The sequence below is a fragment of the Ornithodoros turicata genome, chromosome 6 (assembly GCF_037126465.1).
Source record: "Ornithodoros turicata isolate Travis chromosome 6, ASM3712646v1, whole genome shotgun sequence".
Taxonomy (NCBI): domain Eukaryota; kingdom Metazoa; phylum Arthropoda; class Arachnida; order Ixodida; family Argasidae; genus Ornithodoros; species Ornithodoros turicata.
In genome coordinates, this window is record NC_088206.1 from 70,849,137 (window position 1) to 70,859,238 (window position 10,102).

Consider the following 10,102-nt stretch of genomic DNA (forward strand, 5'->3'; position numbering starts at 1 on the left):
ACCCAAGCAGCACAATGTACTGAAAGTCGAGTGCAATAGGGGTGGACGGCATGTGTCTAATCAATGTTCTTTAGCTTCACGAGTCTGTTCAAGGCCTTCCACCTACCTGTCCACCCCTAATGCACTCGCCTTTCAGTACATTGTGTTGCTTGGGAAGTTTTACTGACACAACAATCACCTGATTTTCTGATTTCGCTCACCTCCCGAAAGAGAACACTACCCTCTATTACATCTTACGTAAGAATATTACATCTGAACAGAATAACTGTTTTGTTTAACTTTGCCTCACATTCTTTTACACTGGCTACCAAGTGGTCCCCAGCGTTTCTTTTTGTATTTTTTCTATGGAATAGCAAGCCGGTGTGCTGCCTGGTTGACCTTTCCCTCCCCCCTTTTATTCTTCTTTTTTTTTCATTTACCGCCAATAATCTCCCCACCCCAGCGTGCCATATCTGTTTGCAGCATTGAACGAACGCCATATTCATGGTTGGCAGCTCAATGTATAGTGTGTTGTCGTATCCTCGTTGTGTTGGTCCTTCGTCTGTGATTACTGCACAGAGGGTTTTATAGATTTTAAAGGGACGGTCCCATCCGTTCCAGACGATTTCGAAATTGATTTTTGTCATTTTATTTTTCGTTCACCTCTGACCATGGTGTCGAAAACCCCAGGCGAAAGAGTGACCCAGTTTGATTGCTATCCCATGGAATACATGACAAGAGCAAACTGCTGGAACTTGAGAGTATATGGCGGAATTTCCTCTTCGGAAAAAAAGGCGAAAGCGTCATTCCCAATCCCCACTCACTCCCCAATACGTCACTTCCAACCACCAATCAGAGCACGGCCTTGAGAAAAGGGATGCCGCGGCGGCGCGGGCGTCTCGACCAACACCGTCTAGACAGAGAAAGCCTGCTCACTCGTCGACGTGACGTAACAACTAATAGTCAGCCAATCAGGATCGTGTTTTCAGCGGCGGTAGCCAATCACGAACGAACCACCGTCGTCTGCGAGCAGTGGTGGAACGTCCCCGCGTGAGTACTAAACGGGAAAACTTTAAGATAAAGCTTAAAACGGCCCCGTAGCCTTCTCATGACTGATTTTCTGGAGAGCGTGTTGCACGTTTTGTCTACAGATTCACGTCTATACACAGGTTCCAAGTTAGCTGCAATCATTTCCGAGTTCTTGAATTCGCTGATGGGCGAAGCACAATAGCAGACGAATTCTGACTATACATGTCCACGTAGCGAATGAGGAAGAGGAGGCAAAAAGCAGGTTTTCTTGTGTCCAGGTGGCGTTGTGTGTGGACAGCGGCTTTCTCCTCTGAGCAGGGCCCTCTCCCTCCTCCTCTTAGGAAGTGACGTAACGCCGATCTCGTTGCAGCCGGAGCCCCCGCAGCTATACGGAAGCAGCGCTGATGTTTAATATGCGTTTATTTAATCTGTAGGCAGTTTTCGGACGAAAAAAAATTAACCAAGTGGATTGTCGGCCGATGCAAAACATACTGCTATCTGTTTCATGCATGGGTTTCTGGATGGGCCCCGTCCCTATAAGTATAAGTTACCAACCTGTCCAAGCTCTAACCCGCTTTTTTTACCCTTCTACAGAATAGATGAAGAATGTAGAGGGTTGAGCCAAGATCCACTTACTCAAAAAGTAACAAAACATATTAAAGAAATGAAACTTTCCTTTACTGAATACAAGTTTTCACGCAGTGGACTGCGTTTCGTCAGGTACAGAAGCGAGCTAGGTATACAGGTGCAGCTAGCTGCAGGTGAGGTACAGCTACAGAAGCGCGAAAACCCGTACATTTCCCGGGACGTCCTCGTTCAACAAACTCTCTTTCTCTCCCCAAATCAACATACCCGTAATTTCAAGTCCGCCTGTTTTCGAGTTTACGGAGATTCAGCGAACTAGCAATTATGTTCCGCTCCCAGCGCCGCAAGGAAGAAAAATGTAGCCGGGTTTGTTCTATACGTTAACGATGTTCCTTCGCACATATCAAGCGTGCCTTCTCTTCTTTGTCTTTTCCTTTTTTTTTTCTTATTTGTCTTCCCATTTTCTCCCTTCCTTTTCTTTTCTGCCCCGATTTTCTCATTTGTTTAGGAATAGCAAGCCGACCTCCGTCTGGCTGACCTTTCCTTTCTTTTTTTTTTTAAATAAACATATCCCCCACTCCCCAGCGTTTATGCAGAAAAAGAAAAGACACGTTTACGCACGCAACATGATGCCAGCTTACCGGACGAACTTCCGGTGGTGCACGGGCCACGCAGCCATGAGACTGCATACCGAAAACAGAGAAGAAAAAAGAACGTTGTAACCAAACTCTGCGATAATAACCGCGCAAACATGGCTCTTTGTGCATTTCGTATGGGCTGTATCAATGTCAACATGGTGAGCTCCGGAAAGTTGCGTGCGGGAACCGCTAATGGCGCTAACGCTGTTACTTTTTTTTTTTTTTTTTGATAGCGCGAATGCGTTGTCGAGCGCCATCGGAAGCTTGTCCGTTAAGCAGGATACGCGTTACGTGCAAGAATGTGGGGCTACTTTTATCTGCACACACACACACACACCCCGACAAACTTCCGTTTCGGTAGAAACACGAGAACGCAACATTAGGGAGTTTGAGGAAGTGGTAAGCGGCCTCACATTCAGACTCCGTATCCCTGTCAGTCAATCCGATATCAGCAGCGTGACGTCACCCACCCCGAAGGAATCACGCAATTGGCTTATCATTTTTCACGGAGACGTAACCGTGAAACTTCCACGTTCTCCTAGAACTCCCTATTTTTTCTGCTTTCCAGAGATGTGTGTTACTTCGGCGAGTGAGTAATGAAATATGTGAAGCCTGAAAATGCGCAGTCTGGTCAGACCGGAACTGTGCTTTATTGCAAGAAACGCCTGTGCAACGTTTTGATGCAATATCGTTCGCGTGGCGACAGAGTTGTTATGCCGGCGTGAGGCGTGTGTATATTCTTTTCAAAACTAGGAGCATATCCAGCATTTTAGCGAGGAATTCGTATATTTTTTGCCGCAGAAAGCTAGGGTCCCTGGCGATCATGTGTCCGTAACCTAACCTAACCTAACCCAACCTACGTCGAAATGGCGAACAAAAAAAGAGAATAAACACTGTCAAGGAGCCCGCGATGAGGGAATCACACACGTAACGTAAAAACGGTTAGGAGCAACTGAGGTTTATTTGAACAAGAACATTCGTGCAAGAGGCTGCACTTCTTCAGGTTACACAACTAACTGCGCAGTTAGTTGTGTAACCTGAAGAAGTGTAGCTTCTTGCACGAAAGTTCTTGCTCAAATAAACCTCAGTTGCTCCTAAGCGTTTTTACGCTAACTAACCTACGGTAGGCAACTACCGTAACCTAACTATAACCTAACGTCGCTCTCTTGTGAAAGACACAAAGAGGTGTCACGTGTTAGAAATTGCAAGGAAAGCGCCTTAAAGGGAGCATACCTTGTTGCAATACGACTCGCTCTTGCCGGTGATGAGGTTCACACATTGCACGTTGTCCATGTTTCACTCACAAAGGCGTGTTGATCGTCTTTCTCACACCGCACATGCAAATACTACCAAAATAGTCCACAGGTAGGATCTGCCGCGTCGGTTGTTTCCGTCAAGAGAACTTGGATGAATGATAGCTACCAATGCGACAGTATTATTTCCGTGACATGACTCATTCAAACTCAGTCGCGGCACGTTATGGGTTTGAGGGTATGGAAGGCATGACAGCACCTTATCTAACTGATAAGGATGACGTTATTTTCCTCTCGCCTAGGCACGAGACAGATATCATTCTATGACGCAGCAAAAATGAGGAGATTAAATGCCGCGTTATTCAAAAGTAGTCGCCTTGCAGGTAGGTTTGAGGAACGCAAACATCATTATTTTTTCTTTCTTTTTTTTCTTCTCCTTTTTTTTTCTTTTCACTTTACTCTTGTGTGTGTGTGTGTGTGTGTGTGGTGGGGCGGTGGTTTGATTTCGTTCTTTTTTTTTATCACCAGAATTACTTTTACAGCGTACGCTTTATAAGGTAGACTAAACCGTAAACGGGCCATATTATGGGGTACCCTAAATGGTAGATGGTAGACATGTACTATATCGATCGGGCGGCATGTTGCATGAGGCAGACCAAACATTTCGCACACGCCGCACGTGGCATAAGGTACATTAAATCGTGCACAGTATAACAAACATTAGACGGTGTGTAGTATGAAGACGCACCAAACGGGTGGCAAATACCGCATAAGCTACACCTTAATGGCGCACAACATAACTACCAATTGGACGGTACGTAGTGGTACCGACACCAGGAATCATCAAGGTGTTTGCATTGAGGAGAAAAATGGCAGAATAGGTCCTGTCAACCGACAAACACGATATTCCAAACCAGAATGTCTGACACCTGCACCTCCCTTCAACAAAATGGGCACATAAAAAAAATACACGTGGGCTGCGAGAAAAAAAAAAAGCTTCACGATTATGCCACCTTTCTGCTGCTTCTCCGTCGGCCAGAACGTACTCCCTTGTACAAAATCCAAATCCCCAATAATCTCTACTTCGTCACAAAATTTCCCCATCCGGGACGACTTTTCTGATAGCAGACGAGCGTCTGCTTCGAAAGAAGCGTTGACGGGAAGGAAGCGTTATCAATCTTTTCACCTTGCAAGAAAAATCGTGGTCATCCGCTCCGTTAAGATCCGTGTCTCTCCTTGTACACACGGCCTTTCATAATATGTCAAGAATAAAGCGGACTTCCTCTTAAGTCGTCGCACAACCTAGGTATACGAATTCCGCCTATCCCGTATAGTCTTTCATCTGCTTCAATAACGCCGGCGCAGCCATGCCATTTTGCGTGCTTGGACCGGCCGGATATTGAAATGGACGAAGATGGAGATGAAGCAGGTCTTCCATCTGAATCTCGCATCTATCCCGAATTGGCGGACGCCGTTCCGCGTTCCATTCTTGATGACGTTGCTATGGCAACAGCCATCTTTGCAGCCGAACATGAAAGGCAACCCATCGTGAAACAACGCACTGGTGGCCCTCTGGGTCTCGTAAAGCATAACGTGTTGCCTAAAGCGGAGCTGTTCATTCATCATGTCGTCATCCCGCATGTAACATGTGTCATGCGCTTCCATCTCGTCGTCAACATCCATTGTTGTTGTTGTTGTTGTTGTTCTTGTTGCGCTTCTGTTGTCGTTGTGAGATAAATATATCGCATGTAGAGAAAGGATGATCCTATAATGTAAATGTAATGTTTGTAAATGTATTCCCGATTGCTATTGCATTCCCATATCTGTTCTCGTATTATGTTAATACGTACTTGTATATGCACGACTATATTACGAACACGTTATGATATATAGATGAATATATGACTCATTTATGTAGTATGTGTGCATTTTTTTTAAGTTTTTGAATTTTTATTTCAAACGGAAAGCGTCGACAGAGGTAATAAGCTACGTAAAGCAGCTTGATGTATATTATGCGTATTACACGCTGATGTTGATACTGTGTAAATATTTAGGATAAATACACATATAAAAACAAAGTATCCACGAAAAAATTCCGCGACGCAAAAAAAAAAGACTAACCCCTTTTTTTTAGCTCCGTGTTAGCGCCGCGAAGCAACCATGGCTATGAGCGGCTTACAGACGCGGACAGACGGAGAGAGGACAACAAGAAGGAGAGGGAGAGAGAAGAGATTAGTAAAAGTCTTGGGCCGACTTCCGGGAGAACGGAGTTAACATCCGTCTGGAAGGGCAACACAGCCGGCGGCAGGATTCTAACCACCTTTTCAGTGCTCAGCATTACCTTGGAGCTACCACCGAGTAAAGTCTCCAGATGTGGTTTTAGGTGTTGAATGTACACACCAGTCGACGTCGGGGCGATTACGATTACTACTTGATTACGATTAATTAATAATAGTGTGGTACGACTTCTACGAGGTCTTCTATATGCTTGGTGCAGGGGGCAGTCGTGTTCCGTAGTCTAAGTGGGAAGGTAAGAACAGTCACTCTTCCATGCAAAGCTTGTTAACGGAGAGTTTGCTTGTGTCTAAGCCGAATTCATTCATTAATTAGCCGAAGCTAATTTGTGAGCCGAAGCTCACTGGCTGGAGCCTAACATGAGCTCAGCAAGTATGCATATTTTGCAACATGTTTTATAGGCTGTGTTGAGGCATCGAAAACGTGGGTCCTTCACCTTCGGAGCAAACAGGTTCTGTTCTAACGGTATACTCAGTCCTGCTGGTGAGCTCTAATGATGGACAAGGAAGTCCCACTGACTAGCTCTAGTGATGGCCAAACAGGTCCTGCTGAAGAATTCTATAATAGTCAGAAGTGTCCTGCTGGCGAGCCTGCAAATCCTGCTGACGAATCCTAATAACGAACACCAAAAATCCTGCTGGCGAGCTCTAGGGATGATCAGGCTGTTCCTGTTGAAGAGTTCCAATGGTGGATATGTACGCCCAACCAGAGGCATGGACGAGAAGGAAAAGTCGTTCTGAAGACCGGAAGGTGGTGGGTTCGAACCCTGCCACCGGCTGTGCTGTCGGAGGACTTCCTCTGGGTTTTCCGGCAGACTTTCCAGACGAATGTCGTCACAGTTCCCGTTGAAGTCGGCCCAGGACGCATATATTAAATACCCTGTCACTCTTTCCTTCCTGCTGTTCTTTCTCCGGTCTGTCCATGTTTGTTATCCGTTCATAGGCATAATTGCGTCGCGGTGCTAACACGGAATTTAAAAAAAAATGTAAGTCCTGCTGACGGACGAGCTCTGGTGATGGCCAGGCAGGTCCAGCTGATGAGCTCTAGTGAGGCCTAGTGGCGAAGCAGCTCTACAGGTGCTCCTGTGGCAATAACGTTCGACTAAAAAAACGCAGCTTCGATGTATAATGATGTTTCACCAATTATTGAACGCTGCATTATCAAAGAATTTTACCAGCGGCGTGGCTGAGTGGATACATCATCTGCCCGTGGTAGCTTCAAGGTCATGCTCACGGCTGCAAGGTGGTGAGTTCGAATTACTACACTCTGAAAAGAAAGGGCGTACTTTAACTCATTTTTTTTTTCGTGCCACATATATTACTCCCTTTTGGAGAGAACAATTACTCTCAAAAAGGAGTCTCCACACTCCCACAAGGAAGTAACATTACTCCCTTACTCCCTAACGCAGAGTAATACTACACTCTTAAAAATGAACTTCACCGCATAGCACACTCCTAGCCGACCATAACCTCGAATGATATCATTATCTGCCCTGATTTCTTGAATACGGGAGGCGTACGCCTTTTTTGTGACAATTATGAACAACATAAGTGTCACAAAGAAGGCGTACGCCTCCCCTTTTCAACAAATCAGGGCAGATAACGATATCATTCGAGATGATGGTCGGCTAGGAGTGGGCTATGCGGTGAAGTTCATTTCTAAGAGTGTACTCTCCAGTGGGGAGTGAGGAGACTCCTTTTTGATTAATAATAATAATTGGGTGTTTACGTCGCGAGACAACTGAGATCATGAGCGACGCCACAGCGGTTGGTCTGTGGATTGCTTTTGCCCACCTGAGGGTTCTTTAACGTGCGATGAAAGCTCATCACACGGCACCCCGTATTTAACGTCCCTCGCGGAAGACGGCGTGTCTAAGCAACTTGTACCCTGCCACCAAGTTGCTGGCGTCCTCGGCCGGGTTCGAACCCGCGATCTCGGGATCAGAAGGCGAACACGCTACCGACTGAGCCACCGAGGCCGGTACTCCTTTTTTGAGAGTAATTGTACTAATAATATAATTAATAATATTAATTAGAGTCATAAATATTAATATATAATTATGATATATTAATAATAAGTAATTGTAATATTATATATGGGGCAAGAAAAAAGGAGTTAAACTACACCCTTTTTTTCTAAGAGTGTACCTGAAGCGTGTGAAGCTTTCCCTGGGTACTGATGCCAGATTTTTCGGACGAATGCGTCGGCACGTAGTTGCCCACGAAGTCGTCCCAGCACGTATATTGAGCGCCCTGCCTCCCCCCCCCTTTCCTGCTGTGCACGTGCGTACATCACTCATAACCCCAGTTTTCTTCGTGATGCTAGCACGGAATGAAAGAACATTGCCACAAGAGGCTATTCAGAAACCGCGTCTCGACGTATGATAGCCTCGTCCATCTCAATCTAGCCACCCTGTCGTCAGCTGTCGAACAGATGAAAGAGGCGCGTGGGGGAAAAAAGGAAAGAAAGAGGAGGAAATAAAATAAAATGGTGTCGGGCACTCGGACACGAAACATTGTTGCCAGAGGAGACGATGGAATCTGTCCTTTCGCATCACGCGAGACTTCTCCTTCCGTGGGGGTGCCAAAGAGACCAGATCAATATTTCTTCATTCGTATATTTATTTATTTTTTTTCCTTTTTGTGTCCTTTTCTAGCTGTGTATCGATGACTTCGGTTCGTAAATTTTCGTTGCTGCCACAGGCTGCTACCGTTATAGCGCCCTACAGAAAAAGTAATTTAGTTTAACCAATAATTGTTTAATATGCAGGATATTTTGTTTATTCGTTATAAATTAAAAAAAAAAACATTTGAGAGCAGCACTCGTGTCGTTTCCGCAGGCGCGTTGCGCGGACAAGCGGGCATCCTGTGGACGACTGGACCCCTACTGGACGACTACTTAACTAAAATTTATGAATCAACTTTTTAATTGGATGTTTTCACGAAAATGCGAGACAGCAGAATAGACCTCTACCCGAGAAACGTCATCATGACGTTGGTAAACAGACTGAAACCGAAACAAATCGAAAGGGGAGGGCTGGGTTCCACGAATGGGCACTTGTTCGCTGCCCCCTATTGAAAGAAAAGTAGGACCGAAGGTCGCGTCCCTTTCAGGGACACTCGTAATTCCTTCAAGACCGTGGGTTTCGAGCGCGACCTTGTTCGCCTCTAGCTTCGAGGGTAGTTCGACTCTACCAAACTGGTGGCGCTGTAGAACACTATGACGTCATTTGTATACAAATGAGGCGAAACCAGAACTGCGCACTTCTCGAGCGCAGAAACAACATCGCTCCGACTTATCTGGACCGGAAAACGGTCTATCTAGCCAACAGATAAGAGCTTCTTCCAATCAGCTCGATCGCTACAAAACACGTGATGCGAATGCCCTTTCCCTCTTTTTGCGCTCAAGAAGTGTGTAGTGGCAGTTCCGGCTGCATACCAAAGTTTGGCGATTTTGATCTCAAAGTGCGCACTCGTTCCGCGACATTTAAAAAGGAGAGTCAGGTTTAAATAATGGCTCGCTCCAATTCTGCTATCTCGCATTTTCCCGAAGACATCTAACTAATTGATTAAGTTAAATCGTGAATGTTAGGTAATTAGAAGTCCTATCGGAAGGCGTGCGTAACCGCTGGACGTCTAATTACCTAAAAAATCGTTATTTAACTTAACTAATTCATTAGATTGATTAGATTTAATTTTAGGTAATTGGACGTTCAGCGATTACGTACGCCTTCCAATAGGATGTCGCACACCCCACCTGAGAAAATCGCATCTAAGTAGCTCTCATCTTTTTATTGCAAAAATTCTGCAAAGGGTATAAAAAAAACGACCTGTATATAGCTTCAAAAGACAACAGAAACGTAACGTTTATTTATTTACTCGAAATACTCTCAGGGTTTCAAAGAGAGGATGCGCAGTAATAACAAGTACAAATATAAGTCACCACGCACAGAAAATAAAAAGCGACGTAAAAATATAATGAAAACATGATGTCCTAAAGCATAGTACCCCCATACTCGCATACGTACCACGTTTTTCAAAGAAGCAAAAAAGCAAAAAAAAAGACGTGCGCGTGTTGTTAAAACTCTTAGCTCGTTTACGATGAATCGTAAGGAGACTGCAGCGATATGAAACTTTCACAGGGAGAGGAACCCATGAATGATGCATGTCACAAATTGCGCGACTCGCGAGTGAGACATCGTCCCAGCGATATTTCTTTTCTTTCTTTTTCCTTTTTACGCCGCTTTTTATACTGACATATCTCTCCTTGCATGTCACCTTCATATTTCTTCAGTTTGAAAAGAGGAATATGTTATATTCCACC

The 10,102-nt window shown here is 45.0% G+C and overlaps 1 protein-coding gene across 1 annotated transcript in view; it reads right to left on the reverse strand.

Moving 5' to 3' along the window:
• The window catches only part of LOC135398308 (uncharacterized), an 89,016-nt gene extending 86,744 nt beyond the window's left edge, over nt 1-2,272 (reverse strand). Inside the window, exon 1 of the mRNA XM_064629729.1 lies at nt 2,235-2,272. Coding sequence (XP_064485799.1) covers nt 2,235-2,272 — 38 coding nt within the window. The remainder of the gene's footprint in view (nt 1-2,234) is intronic.
• Nucleotides 2,273-10,102: the final 7,830 nt, after the last annotated feature.